Source organism: Clupea harengus, chromosome 2 (genome assembly GCF_900700415.2).
Source record: "Clupea harengus chromosome 2, Ch_v2.0.2, whole genome shotgun sequence".
Classification (NCBI taxonomy): domain Eukaryota; kingdom Metazoa; phylum Chordata; class Actinopteri; order Clupeiformes; family Clupeidae; genus Clupea; species Clupea harengus.
In genome coordinates, this window is record NC_045153.1 from 10123792 (window position 1) to 10138791 (window position 15000).

General features: G+C 46.8%; 2 protein-coding genes across 4 annotated transcripts in view; both read left to right on the plus strand.

Annotated features, from left to right (window-relative positions):
- The window catches only part of si:dkey-3d4.3 (leucine-zipper-like transcriptional regulator 1 homolog), a 15198-nt gene extending 13853 nt beyond the window's left edge, over positions 1-1345 (plus strand). For all 3 annotated transcript variants that reach the window (XM_031582368.2, XM_042709763.1, XM_042709762.1), the window contains one exon: positions 1-1345. This exon is cut by the window's left edge and continues 629 nt beyond it. The gene's annotated coding sequence lies outside the window, so the exon portion shown is untranslated.
- Positions 1346-4989: 3644 nt separating this feature from the next.
- inhbb (inhibin subunit beta B) lies at positions 4990-14500 on the plus strand. Its single transcript, XM_012829438.3, has 2 exons — positions 4990-6378; positions 11839-14500. The coding sequence occupies exons 1-2, from the start codon at positions 5997-5999 to the stop codon at positions 12648-12650; spliced, it is 1194 nt and encodes a 397-aa protein (XP_012684892.1). The 5' UTR covers positions 4990-5996; the 3' UTR covers positions 12651-14500.
- Positions 14501-15000: the final 500 nt, after the last annotated feature.

Here is a 15000-nt window from a genome sequence, read left to right on the forward strand (position 1 = left end):
CATTAAGATATATATTTTTTCAAATTAAGTTTATTATTTTCTCTGTGAGAAAAATCTGAAAGAAATGACCCTTCTTGACTGGGTGTTTATGATGCACTGGAAAAAAAAAATTCTAAGCGTGGCCAGTGTGGTGTGGCCCCATAGGAAACTGGGGGACTTCGCACCGGTCTCAGGTTTACAGTATTTCTCAGACTGCGTAAATATAATAAATGAATCTCCAATGCACAGTTTATATGTATGCTTTTAACCACCCTGTTTTAAAGATGCGATAGGCAGCATTGTCTTTACGGAAACCAATAAGACGCCACGATGTAACCAATGTTTTTGACCAGGAACAGCAATCATAATTCACTTCATTTGGATGGTCCCCTATAGACTATCTACAAATGGCAATGGGAATTGTTCAACAATTACAAAAGACTTGAATTTCAACAAACAATCTGTAAAGTCTCTGTAGATTCCAAATAAAGTGTTACCGATTTTTTTATTTTATTCCCATGGATATATATTGCATGTTACAAGTTGCCGGAAGGGTTTTTTTCTATTAAAAAGAACAAAGAACAAGTCCCACAAATAAAGTGACTCGGAGAAGCAGCTCTTCCCTGAGGCTCTCCTGGTATCCAACTGCTACAGCCGCGCCTGCCTGCTGCTCCCACAAGGGGGCGTCTACCTGCTGTGCGGACACAACAGGAGCACATCTCCTACTCTTGGGCATTTGCTAATGCAGAATACACAGAATTCATTGAAACCTTCATATATATATACTCCAGCTGTTCCAAAAATCCTGCGCACTATGTGGGTGAGTGTGTGTGTGTGTGTGTGTGTGTGTGTGTGTGTTTGCACTTGTTAGCCCTGCTGCTTATTCCAGCTTTAAGTCTGCTTGTTTACATCCAATGACATTTCCCTGCCTCACGTAATGGTCAATTTCAGCTTCTCATTGGATGCACTGTGAAAGGATGTCTGTATCTGAATTTGAATGTCTGTATTTCGAGATGAAATCTTCATCCAGCAAAAGAATGACTGTTTATGCTTGCGGGTTACTCCTCATATTGTTGCTATTATCATTTTATCGCCCAATTTTAGTCATTTAGTCACAGTAAAATGTCTGTTTTTAACCACATAATGTCAGTTATCAGTATTAACCTATCACTGTTGTAAATTCGTTGCAATGCATAAATTCCCTGAATCAATCTGTTTTTATTTGTTTTTCGATCTTTAACCAGCTAATATGCACATTTTGAAACATACATACAAGGAAAGGACCAGGAAGAAGGGTTGACTTGTTGTTTACCTTTTTTTAAATAAATGTAAATAAATAAATAATGTAATAAATAATGTAATGAAATACCTGCCAAAATGTGAAATCAGTTGAAGGATGAATGAATGGAATGGAAGTTTTACTCCTAAATGCACTGCATACGAGTTCACCTGTCCCATAATTGTTTTTATTAAAGTGAAAATCTAGACTAGACTTTGGAAGTATAAAAGATATAAAAGAGTATAGAGATTATTTCATGTCAGACTATAACCAAACATACATTACATTAAAACATTATTTTTGACATTCATTTTTACTTTGTATACACTGTAGAACCTTACGCATACATATTATGGTATTGATGTGCTTATTTGCAATGGTTAGATATGAGAGTCCACAAAATAGAACTGTATACAGTGGGGAAAATAAGTATTTGAACCCCTGCCGATTTCGCAAGTTTGGCCACTTGCAAAGAAATGTGTGATCTATAGTTGTAATAGTAGGTGTATTTTAACAGTGAGAAACAGAATATCAACAAAAAAAATCCAGAAAACTGCATTTTATAACATTTATGACTTAATTTGCATTTGATGCAGAAAATAAGTATTTGAACCCCTAGCAAACATGACTTAGTACTTGGTGGAATAACCCTTGTTGGCAAGCACAGACGTCAGACTTTTCTTGCAGTTGGTCACCAGGTTTACACACATCTCAGGAGGGATTTTGGTCCACTCCTCTTTGCAGATCCTCTCCAAATCCTTAAGGTTGCGTTTTCAATGTGAGGGAATGAGGTTCAAGCCCAATATTCCACATTACATGGCCCCATCTATAGTCCCCTCGATGCAGTGGAGTCGTCCTGTACCCTTGGCAGAGAAACAGCCCCAAAGCATAATGTTTCCACCTCCATGCTTGACGGTGGGGATGGTGTCATATTCAGCATTCTTCCCCCTCCAAACGCGGCAAGTCGAGTTGATGCCAAAGAGCTTGATTTTGGTCTCATCTGACCACATCCTGTCTCCCAATCCTCCTTAGAATCATTTAAGTGTTCATTGGCAAACTTCAGACGGCCCTGTACATGTGCTTCCTTGAGCAGGGGGACCTTGCGAGTGCTGCGGTACTTCAAACTATTACGGCGTAGTGTGTTGCCAATGGTTTTCTTGGTGACTGTGGTCCCAGCTGCCTGGAGATCATTCACAAGCTCCCCCTGTATAGTTCTGGGGTTATTCTGCACCTTTCGGATGATCACCGATACCGCACGAGGGGATATCTTGCATGGAGCCCCAGACCTAGAGCGATTGACAGTTGTTTGGTCTTGCTTCCATTTACGAATAATCGCACCAATAGTTGTCTGCTTCTCACCAAGCTGCTTGCCAATGGTTTTGTAACCCATTCCAGCCTTGTGCAGGTCTACAATCTTATCTCTGATGTCCTTGGTCAACTCTTTGGTCTTGCCCATGGTGGTGAGGTTGAAGGTGTGAAGTATGATTCTTTGGACAGGTTTCTTTTATACACATCACCAGTTGAGATCAGGTGTACCTTGTTAGGCCTAATGAGGACTAATCTGTGTGCTTCTTGGGCACATAACTGGTCATTGGGAGCCAGAATTCTTGCTGTTTGCTTGGGGGTTCAAATACTTATTTTCTGCATCAAATACAAATAAAGTCATAAATGTTATACAATGCAGTTTTTTGGATTTGTTTGTTGATATTCTATTTCTTACTGTTAAAATACACCTACCATTACAATTATAGATCACACATTTCTTTGCAAGTGGCCAAACTTGCGAAATCGGCAGGGGTTCAAATACTTATTTTCCCCACTGTACATAACTATGGTTTGCAAACAATTTTCTATGTTTACCACAAGGAGGCGCTAGATGACCGAGTACTTTGCCAATGTGTGGGCCATGTGCGCTTTCATAACAATTCAGAGGAGAGATGATGACATTGTATGTATGACTCATACTCTGTTTATAGATTTGCCGATTTACAGTGTAGTCCATCCGTATGTAATCAACTCAATCAGAGGACAGACAGGTGACTGACTGTGAAAGGGATGTGATGCTTGTTTTACCCCAGCTCAATCGTATGTTTAAGAAAGTGCTTCACTTGACCACTGGACAAAATGTGTATGTCATCTTTCAATGGCTTACTGGTAAGAGGGTCTTTGTATCATGCATCTGGTTCACTTTGTGCTATCCGTGGCTGCACACTGAAATCTCCCTGTAAACCATTTGGCTCTGTGTACCCCACTAATAATAATCCTAAGGGCCCTATTCTTGGAAAGCAAAAAACAACCTGTCAAGTAAAGGGCTCTAAATAGTACCTTTTCGGCAACATAAAAACGTTTTAAGGTTACGTGTTGCTTCCCTTTTTTTTTAAATATAGGGATTACCAATTGGAACGACAGATATTTCAAAACACAAGTATCCAATTGGAGATATGTAGGCTATGTACACACACAGAGAGGGAGAGAGACACCCTCGCCTCTCACAGATGCTCTCACTGGCCCTAAGTGACTGTCTAGCAACGCAAGTGATTGTCTACCTAAGTGACTGGAAAAGTAAGTACAGTAATCCAGACATGATCTTTAATGCGCCAACTCGCTTGGCCCACTAACCTAGATCAAGGTATCTGCTCTGGGCTCTGTTAAGCAACACACTAACGTTATTATTAGAAGCTTACTTTCACACCGGCATCCGGTCAGACTACTTTCCACAAACAGATTTCAGATTTACTTTTTACAGGCGGTTAAGCCGAATGGGTGTTTAAGTTATCTTTTATCGCTGGTATAAGTTATTCGTCTCTTTTTTCATATGTCTAAAAAATATTCATGTCTAAAAGGACTAAAATATTTTTTGCATGTCATTAGGCTGCGACTTTGTTGAAGAGCTAGCAGGCGAGTCTATACCACTCTGTAGTTAAAGTGTGTAGACAAAAGGTGGCGCTGTTTAACAATAATGCACTCCCAACGGTAGTTCTTCCAGAATGATCAGAAGGCTAATATTCAGAGAACTCCTCGTTTCGCGCAAAGGTAAATCAAGTCAGAGCATCCTACTGGAAATCCTATTAGCATTATATTAAGATTAGATTGTCAAATAATACTTATTTATTGTCCAAAACCAATACACTCAACTGTGCCAATGGAGAGACAAGTTGCATAGGCCTATTAAACTCGTTTCAAATGTTGGTTATTTGTGTGAGGAAAAAACGCTGTTGTGCCAACAGAGAGAAGAAAGTTTGGCCCATTCAAATCATTGTCAAAATGGGAAACGTATGGCTTTTTCTAACACACATTGCCCCTGTGAGGAGACGACTCTTGTGAATCATTCCGTTGACTGACGCGTGTCATAACTAAGATAGTGTTACTGGCGCTGTAGATCTCATTGCAAGTGGCGTTTGAAGCGGGCAGTAGCACCGTGTCTGGTCTCTGGGAGCCTATTGGCTTACACTGCATACATTTCTAGGGTGAGCGTGGTTTTACAGGCAATCTCAGGTTCCGTTCATGACGGGATCAATAAGATGCACAACCGCCTGAATTACCATATTGACTGATTGCTGTCCAACGTTTACATAGAAGTGAGCTCTGGAAACTTGTCTCCACGCTGAGTGGAGACAGGAGAATTTATTTATTTTATTTGCTGTAATTGTGGGTGACATTAACACGGGCCATGTGAGCAAGTCATGGAAATTCAAACGCATAGCATATCCCTCCCCCTCTCTCTCTCTCTCTCTCCTAAGTTCAAACATCAGAATGCGCCGTATGAAGGGAGTGCAGACTACGTGTGCTGTTGATTATGGGCAAGTCCTATTTCATCACCCCTGGCCGCTAGCAAATCCCATAGCACGTGGTACTCCTGTATAAAAAAGTTCTAGTGAGAAGTGTCTCAGTGTCGTGATTGCACGGGAGAAAAGAGCCAAGGACAACATCACTTCCTTGGGAGCGCAAGCACATTGCCTGGTCCCTAGGAGCAGACCGGACCGTCCTGCACACTGACGGCACGAAGCTATTTCGAATGCAGAAAGCGCAATCGCATTCGTTCGATTTCAAGCAAGGAAGTGGATTCTAACGCTGCGATAAGGGAAGATTTGATCACTGTAGTGGTTGTCTTTAAATGGGATCTGACTTTTCTGCCTACCGATAGAAAGGATTGCCAACATTTGTCAGGCGTAGCAGTGGTTTTGCAACTGTCACAACAGCGTGTTTACTGCGAGATAACCTCTGTTCAGTGTTTTAATATGTCTCAAGCCATAGTATGACATGTCATGCACTGATGTGTCAGTCACTTCTTCAAGAAGCGGCACTCGTTGAATCGCATGTGTGGATTGTCACAATATTTTAACATTTGAGAACTGCAAGAGACGTCAAAGGGAGAGTGAAAACCAAAGGTGCGTGTTACGGTGTGCATACAAATAGTTGACGCTCAATTACTCAAAATGACCAAAGACGTGTCCATGTTAGAGTAATTTCAGGAAGTTGTGTTTCAGTCTAGTGTTGCTGTTCTAGACTTATTACTTAATCGAACTGGGATTCATGGACTGGACTTCATGCGTGACAGACAATCTGTCGTTGAAAAGTCGACTGAATACTTCTTTGTGTTTGTGTTTGCGTTTGTCTCCACTGGGATGACAAATCTGTAAGGACGTTCTTTCAACGCATTCGAGGATTTCATACTTCGAGGCAACTTGTAATCTGTTTCATTTCGCTTGGGAAATTACGTATTGGACAAACAACAAAGATGAAAAGGCACATCTTAATATTGGCATACGTTGCGGTTTGCTTATTGTGTGTTCGTTGCACCCTTACGCCGGGTGCGGAAACGCAGACCCATGAGTCGTGCGCGTCGTGCGGGCTCAGTCAGTCCATACAGTCGGACCGACTCGACATAGACTTTTTGGAGGCGGTAAAACGACACATTTTGAACAGGCTGCAGATGCGGGAGAGACCCAACATCACGCACCCCATCCCTAAGGCGGCGATGGTCACGGCATTGAGAAAACTTCACGCCGGCAAAGTGCGAGAGGACGGCAGGGTGGAGATCCCTAACCTCGATGGACACGCAAACTACAACAACGAAGTCCAGGAGGAAACATCGGAAATCATCAGTTTCGCAGAGTCAGGTGTGTATCACATTACCAATGCACTGTAAGATCCATCACGACTACAGAGGTGGTCTCTAAATCTGTGTTAAATCAATTTACCAGCATGTAGCCTACTACCGTTAAAGACAGGCTGCCACAGGAAAACCCGTTTTTGTCCCATAAACAGCTACAACAGCTATATGGCTGCGGCACATGTCACGTCGACTTGTCCTGCTCTTGGTATTCACCTTGACAGTGGAATCAAATCATACCCAGTGGTTTTGAAACATCTACTGCCATCATGATCGGGCTTTTAAGTTGCCATTGCGAGGCAGTTAAATCAACGCTTCGTCCACAAACGCAAGCAGGGCAGTTTAAGCGCAACAGGCATTCAACTGGTCCGATAACTCACATCCATTCTTTTCTGTAATTATCGATTTTCTTGAGGTCAGGAATGGCGTGTCTGTATGCGGTCCGTAATTGACTGAAAACGAAGAAGGATAAGTCGTGTAGCCTACTTGAGAGCAGATATTAGAAGTGAATCTGGGACAAAACCCAGGTGTACAAAGTGATGAGGGTATCAATTTAGGCTAAGTGTTTTTGGGAAGAGACATGAAACCTTCAATTGACCGTTCTCTCAACTTCCATGAATTATACGTTTGGAGCATGTTCTGAGAAGCTTAAAGAAAACATCGCACCCTCCCCTAGGAACAATGCCACACACACACACACACACACACACACACACACACACACACACACACGTGCATACAGAAACATAAGCACTTGTGCACACACACACACACACACACACACACCCTCAAGCACATATGCACACAACACTCATAATTACTCTGCTGTCTGAAAAGTGGCAGATTACATTACGGCCACAGTTCTCCTGCACTATGTTTGTATAATGAGAAAGGCATAAGAAAACAAACAAATTGTTATGCGTTTTAAACTGGTCCCCTGTTCCTCAGTCTAAATCTATCAGCCTCCCAGTAAACAATTAGCCTGGACGCTTTCTTCACCCCCTTCTTTCCCCCCAGTAAGAATGGCCCAAGCACGCTCACCACAAGGCAAACAAAAGCCAGGCAATTATTAGGAGAGCACGCTGTGTACTTGCTAAACCCAATATGTCAACATTGGGCACAAAACAAAACAAAACAAAAACAAAAGACAAACAAAAGCAACGTCTTGGAATAATGCATGAGACATTTGAGTCGTGGTGGGTGACAGGGGTTTAGAGGAGGGAAAGAGGAGGGAGGGGTGTGTGTGCGTGTGTGTGCGTGCGTGTGTGTGTGTGGAGAGGGGGTGGGGGGGGGGGGGAGTAGCATACTGCACTCATATAGCAGTTTTCTAAAGAATGCTTTTGAAATATCCCATGCCAGTACCAAGCCAGGCAAGGCATTTTTTTCTTTCTTTACCCCACCCAACCCCATCCCACCTCCCTTCCCGCCCCTTTATTGACGACAACTTTGAACCCCTGAGCCGCAGCATTGTCCAGTGGAACTGGCTCCAGGCCCTTCTACCCGGGCCCTGGGTGTCTCCAGGGGGCCAGCTGGCACGCTCTCCCCAGAGTGGAGGCAGCGAGCCAGGGGCACGGCGCAGGAACAGGCCCCCCCCCCGGGGTTCTTTATCTGCCGCAAAACAGGAGCTTTGGCCACCGGGACAGGGTAATTTCTTAGGGGTCGTGGGGTGCCTTGTTTGTAGAAATGTCATTATCGTGTCAGGGAGCAGAGAGCCAGAGTTTGTGTGTGTGTATGTGTGTGTGTGTGTGTGTGTGTGTGTGTGTGTGTGTGTGTGTGTGTGTGGGAGGGAGGGTATCAAGGTGGGGGCTAAGGGGTGAGTGAAATTGAGAGTTTGTGGATGTGGGCAGGAGAAAACTCAACGTGGTGGTGGAGGAGGTGGTGGTGTTGGTGGTGGTCATCATCAACAAGTGTGAGGAGTGAAGAGGAGCTTTCCCTCTCTCGACCCGTGAACTGGTCGCGACAACAAACATCCGCGCCCCGTCGCTGTGCATTCTCTGCCGCTAATGGTTTTAACGTGCGGACACCAGCCAGCGGCCCACTCTTATCTATCAACGCGCTCCGCAAGCTCAGAGCCAGGGGAGGCAAGGAGGTGGGGGTGGGGAGGGGAGTCGAGGGGAGAAGGGGATCACTGCCAAGGTGAGGGGTGTGTGTGTGTGTGTGTGTGTGTGTGTGAGTGTGTGTGTGTGTGTGTGTGTGTGTGTGTGTGTAGGGAGGGTCAGTTGAGGACGTGTGCCAACTTCATGTCTCCACTGACACCAGTCTGCAGGCCGTTTCAGGAGGATTCGGTGTCCCGTAGCCAAGAGAGCGGAGCAGCTCAGAGAGGGGAGGGGAGGAGGAGAGGAGAGGAGAGGAGAGGAGGGGAGGAGGAGAGGAGAGGAGGGCTGGGAGAGGGGAACTGGGGGGTGGCTGGGAGCAGAGGAGGAGGAGGAGGAGGAGGAGCGCGCGCCAAGCTTCTCATTTGTCGACTTGTGTAGTCGACTGGACCCGCTGAACCCACCTCGGACCAGCCGGCCAAGTGCAGGGGGAATTAAGACGTCATTATTTGATATTATTCACTGTGGCAGGCACCTGAAAAGGGGTCAGGGGGTTTGCAACAGGACCTGCTCTTTTATTGCCCGGGCTATCACTCACCCCGGGCCTCGTGGCCATCAATCCCAAACAGCAAACACATCCACCTGCTTTTATTCTTCCTCTCCCGTCATCCGATCCCGCCGCAGTAGCCGACCGGGATACTGAAGATGTTTTGACAGCGGAGCGAGACTGATGGGAGGCATTGTTAAGCCTCTCTCTCTCTCTCTCCGCTCAAGCTCAAAGAAAAACAAAAATACGAAACAAGTACAGTGCGTGCGTGTGTGTCGGTGTGTGTGTGTGTGTGTGTGTGTGTGTGTGTAATCTGCAAATGAGGACACGCTTTGTAGCGAGCCCGGTCGGCCCATTGGTCGGTCCAGCTAGGCGTGCAGTGCTTAGCATTCCTCTTGAGGAAATTTCCCAGAGGGATAAACATGCCCCCGGTACCACCACCACCCCCCCCCCCTCCTTCCTCTCCACCCCCCACCCCCTCATCTCCGAGCGGGGCCATGGAGCATGTGGTCTGGCCCAGTCAAAGCCACAACTGAGTAATGACACACACAGAAGATTAGTGGTTGACTCAGGTGGGCACACACACACACACACACACACACACACACACACACACACACACACACACACACACACACACACACACACACACACACACACACATGCTGCAACAGCTCTCCTTTCAGCCCACCCTAGTGGTTGCTTCTGACCCTAACCCCATTTGTTCTCCTCAGCTCACTCGCTCCTGTCGTCTCCCTAATACCTCCGCTGGCGTTTCCTTTTTGGAACGGGCGTCACTGTAAAATCAAACAGGAGATGGGTTGGGGGAGGTTGGGTGGGGTGGAGGGGGTTGGGTGGGGTGGGGTGGGGTGGGGGGTAAGGCGTTGGTCAAGGTTTATTTCGGATTGGGGGATCGAGTGACACTGGATAACACAGACATTATCCCAATACCCCACCCCACCCGCGTTTGCCTCCACCCCCACTGGGGCAGACAGACGGACGGCACTGAGATCCCATCTGTGGCTCCCTTCAGCTGTGGGTGGGTGTGCCCAATGAAAGCCCTGGCGTTAGGGTCATGTGACCGCTGACCAGACAGTATGGGTTCAGTATCCATGGCACCCCAAAGGCAAAAAAAGAATTCCTCTCAGTAAACATCACCGCTTTAAGCGTGGGACCCGCCAGGGCGCCTGCCGATTTACTGACTCGCGGGCGAAAAGAAAACAGTTGGTAATGAATTTGCACACTCGTGTTTGACAGGCGTTGTCAGGACAAGCACGGCGAGCACTACCTGTCAGGTGAAATTCTGTAGCTGTGGGGTGCGACTGCGTGAAATACGTCCCCTCTCCTCCCCCGCCCCCTCCTGTGAAACGTGTGAAAGAATTGATCGCCTTTGTGACTGTTTTTACATGATATATCTCAATACATATTTTACCTCCCCGGAGACTTGTTTCGTATCTGTCACTGTCGAGCTCTGCTAAGTGTGTATAGCCAGGAGGGGATTTGGGACGGACCCGAGCTGCGAGCGAGTCTGGGCAGGTTCATGTGGGTTTAAGCCACTCTTTATCGGGGTGGGGGGATGGGGCGGGCCCTCGCTAGAGAGGACCATGGTTTGAGCAGCAAGCTGTTGACATTGACCCAACTAATCAGTTTGCAAACAAGGTAATTTAACCATTTCATCTCGTGCCAGAAACGAGCCATGCAAACTGTCCACACTCACAAAAGAGATAGACAGAGAAAAAGAGCAGGGAGGGAGGGAGGGAGGGAGGGATGGAGGGAGAGAGGGAGAGAGGGAGGGAATATGATTAAATTGTAAAACCCAGCATTTAAGATCATTCTGGTCATTATCTGTGCGCTGAAGGGGATCAAACAACCCCACGCCAGGATGGAGGGGAAAAAAGAGAGGGAAAAAAAAGAGATGCAAGGCTTTTCTGAGAAAGAGATGGCGAGGAGTTTGGGGGGGGGGGGGCATGGAGGCGTGGGGGTGGGGGGGGCACAGTAGCCAGTGTGATGTAAATGGCTTTTATTTCTGCCTCATCACGCCCCTCGTGGCAAGGCCACGCGCTCAATGCCTGCCGCTGCCACGGCACTGTCTTAATGCCGCCCAGCAGGCCTTTGTGCTGTCACTCTCCCCCTATTCCGCCAGCCCCAGGGTTTCAGAACGCTCGCTGTGAACTCGGTGAACCCCCTGGGGGGCGAGCCTACGTCCCCCCCCCACCCGCCATCCACCCTCCTCCCTCCAGACCCCCGCCACCCCACCTCGCTCGCCACCCCAACCCAACCCCCCCCCCCCCCCCCCCCCCCTTGCATCCTCGGCTCACAGCTCTGTAGCCAGTTGGGCTGAGGCCCAGAGCTCCCCTAGCCAACCCACTGGGACTACCAACACGCCGCACTGTAGGTGACGGATTGCCTGGAGCGCGACGGAGAGAAAGAGAGAGAGAGAGAGAGAGAGGGAGGCAGAGAAAGGGAGAGAAAGAAAGAAAGAAAGAGAGAGAGAGAGAGAAGGGGGGAGACAGAGTGAGAGAGGGGGGGGTAGAGGGGGGACAGAAAGGGAGAGAGAAAGTGAGAGAGAGAGAGTGCTTCCAGTGCAATGTTAACCTTTACAAAAGCGTCTTCCCAGTGAAATCAGAGGAATATTTGCAGTCGTAAATAAACCCCAGGCTTGAATGTTAAGTGTATTTTAATACCTTTTAAAAGTGTTTGCCAACCCCCATACTTTCCACGTTCTCTTTTGAAGTGATACTATTTTCTCGAAGTGGTGTGTACATTAGTGTGTGTGTGTGAATGTGTGTTGAAAATCCTCATGACACCAGCAATGAGAGCCACCTTTGCACCATCTTTCTCATTATTAACTCTTCCGTTTTGTCTGTTTTTTTGTCTCTCCTCCTAGATGACCTTGCGGCCTCCAAGTCTAAACTCTTCTTCATGGTGTCCAACGAGGGCAACCAGAACCTGTTTGTGCAGCAGGCCAGCCTGTGGCTCTACTTCAAGCTGATCCCCGGCGGACCCGAGAAGGGCCTCCGACGGAGGGTGACGGTGAAGGTGCACTACCAGGAGCCGGGGCTTAGCGCTGGGGCCGGCGGAGGCGCTGGTAGTGGCGCCCCCCACTGGGCGTACGTGGAGAAGCGGGTGGATCTCAAGCGCAGCGGCTGGCACACCTTCCCGCTGTCGGAGGCCGTGCGCGCCGCGCTGGGCAAGGGCGGCCGGCGGCAGGACCTGGACGTGCGCTGCGAGACGTGCGAGTCGGTCGGCGTGGCGCCTGTGCTGGTGGATCCGACTGACCAGTCGCACCGGCCCTTCCTGGTGGTGCGGGCCCGGCAGGTGGACGGCAAGCACCGGATCCGGAAGCGCGGGCTGGAGTGCGACGGAAGCAGCGGCGGACTGTGCTGCCGCCAGCAGTTCTACATCGACTTCCGGCTCATCGGCTGGAACGACTGGATCATCGCGCCGCCCGGTTACTACGGGAACTACTGCGAAGGCAGCTGCCCGGCCTACATGGCCGGCGTGCCGGGGTCGGCGTCGTCCTTCCACACGGCGGTGGTGAACCAGTACCGCATGCGAGGGATGAGCCCGGGGTCGGTGAACTCCTGCTGCATCCCCACCAAACTCAGCACCATGTCCATGCTGTACTTCGACGACGAGTACAACATCGTCAAACGCGACGTGCCCAACATGATCGTAGAGGAGTGCGGCTGCGCTTGAAGGCATTTTGGGACTAAACTAATTATTCTCGAACTTTTCCTAGCAGGAGACGATGTTACGAAAATATAGTGACATTGACAGGAAAAAATCATATTTATGGACCTTTGTATCATATATAGTAGATACATGTAATTGCGTGTACGCACGCAAACACGTACAAACACACACAGGGGTGTGTGCATGGAGCAGTGGCTGGTGAAAACACACAAAAAAAAAAAACGCTTATCGATTACGCCAGTTTTGCAGGTCAATCCCAATTTTTCTTGAACTCACAGACTTGGGATGAGAAGGGAATTGTTATCACCAAATGTTTGTTTCTTCCTAGTTTGCCATTTCTAGACAAAAAAAATGGAACAATCCAACTCTTCTTCTCCTCTTCTGCCCTCCTGTCATCACGACAGAGGGATAGAGGCGGAAGAGTGGAGAGGAGAGGACTGAAGCCCTGCCGTACTGGCACTGTCTTTGTAAGTACTTAAGCAACGACTGCCCCCCCCATCCCCCACCCCCATGGTACTGGCACCTCCAGCACAGAGTCCTCAGTATCCTGAACACATTTCAGAACATCAGCACTTCAAGACTCCGTCTGTCTGCCACAGAACAGCATTCCACTGACCAGGGGCCTACCACCCCAGTGTGATTCTGCGTGCTTCTCTCTCTCTCTCTCTCTCTCTCTCTCTCTCTCTCTCTCTCTCTCTCTCTCTGTGTGTTGAGGCCTTCCTGTTTCAGGTCTGGTTTGAATTTTTGAGGATTTCTTTTGTTTTGGTTTTGTCAGCGGCACTAAGACAAACTGGCACGCATCCCTCAGAAGGCACAGTTCTACTGCCACGCAGCTCCGGAATCGGAACCCGGAACCGCACACAGAAACCACTGTTCCGGTCAACCGCAGTAGGGCGTTCACATCCATCCATCAGTATCCATCCATCCATCTATCCATCCATCTATCCCCATTGGCTGAACAGAGCCTCTTGAGCCTCGTCCTGGTTGGTGCAGGAGTTTCCATATCATCTAGCTGGTTACAGTGCAAAAGCAGCACTTGCAAAGACAAACGAAACGAAAAGAAATTTAAAAAAGAGAGTCAATTGTACAAAAGTGAAAAAAAAAGAAGAAATAAATAAACTCATAAATGCACAATTTCAAAGCACTTGCATATTTGAAATGCCTTCAAAAGGGTACTGAAACAGAGCACCTACCCTTGGTCCTTGTCCTAGTCATACCAAGTGCCGCATGAGCTATGCAATGTAGAGTTATCCATATTCATATCAAGACTGAACTTTCTCCTCTTTTCTGCTAGTCTTTAACTCTTTATCAATACTTGAAATGTGATCTTTCGCTCGCTGTCCAAAGCGAATGATTGTTACGATGTTTGCACTGAAAAGTTGCGAAAAAAAAGAAAAAACTGCCATTGAAAAAAGTTATTTTTATAGTAGTAAAAAATTGAATTTTGTGAAAACAAATGTATTATACATAATGGAACCAAAGAAGCCAAGATATTAGCTATTATAATAAGATGGCACGGCCGTCACATTATTGTGTAAAATAATTGTTGATCATTTTCAAAAGGCCTACTCACTGTATCAGGGTATGACATAATGGATTCCATTGTTTTGTAGCTCTATCATGTTATTATTGTTTTGTTTGGTTTTATTGGTTTTGTTTGTTTGTTTTGTTTTCTACTTTGTACAGTAAACCTACAAAACACTCCTTTTTTCCATCTTTAAATACTTTCATTTTTTTCTATTTAATAAATGTCATTTTTAGCTGTTTCAAAAATCAGTTAGTCCAATAAATAAATGTCATCTGTACAGTTTAAGTCAAATAAAATATGCTTTCTTACATATTTTGTAACTTAACATTTTTACCCGTCTCCTCATTGCATGTGAGTTTATAGGGAATGTACAAGCTACACAACATCTTTCACTAAACTGACTTTAACACTTCTCCTTTGTACGTTGCTTTGGATAAAAGCGTCTGCTAAATGACTAAATGTAAGGCTTCACACGAACACAAAATAACCACCAGTGAGTCAAAGGACACCAGAAACATGGTCTGTGCATTTACAGTCTGTGTTTTATGATGGAAATGTGGTATAGCACGATGTTACCAAGGGACTGCTTTAGCGAAGGCTATGGAGCTTTGCGGTCTCCCTTTGTAACCACGGGGACGCCATAAAACACCAAATAGCACAAAGTGTCAAGAATGTGTCTACTTGTTGCCACTTTTCTGACACAAAAAACGAACCAAGAGTCACGGAAGGCAGCAGAGACACTCTCCTCTTAAATAGTGAAGATAACAGGGAGTCTCTCTCTCTTTCTCTGTTTTTTTTCTCTCTCTTTCGTTCAATCTTTCTGTC

Coding starts and splice junctions, on each gene's coding strand:
- inhbb (XM_012829438.3), top strand. CDS start 5,997: ATGAAAAGGCACATCTTAATATTGGCATACGTTGCGGTTTGCTTATTG. Junction 6,379..11,838: donor CATCAGTTTCGCAGAGTCAG/GTGTGTATCACA, acceptor CTCTCCTCCTAG/ATGACCTTGCGGCCTCCAAG.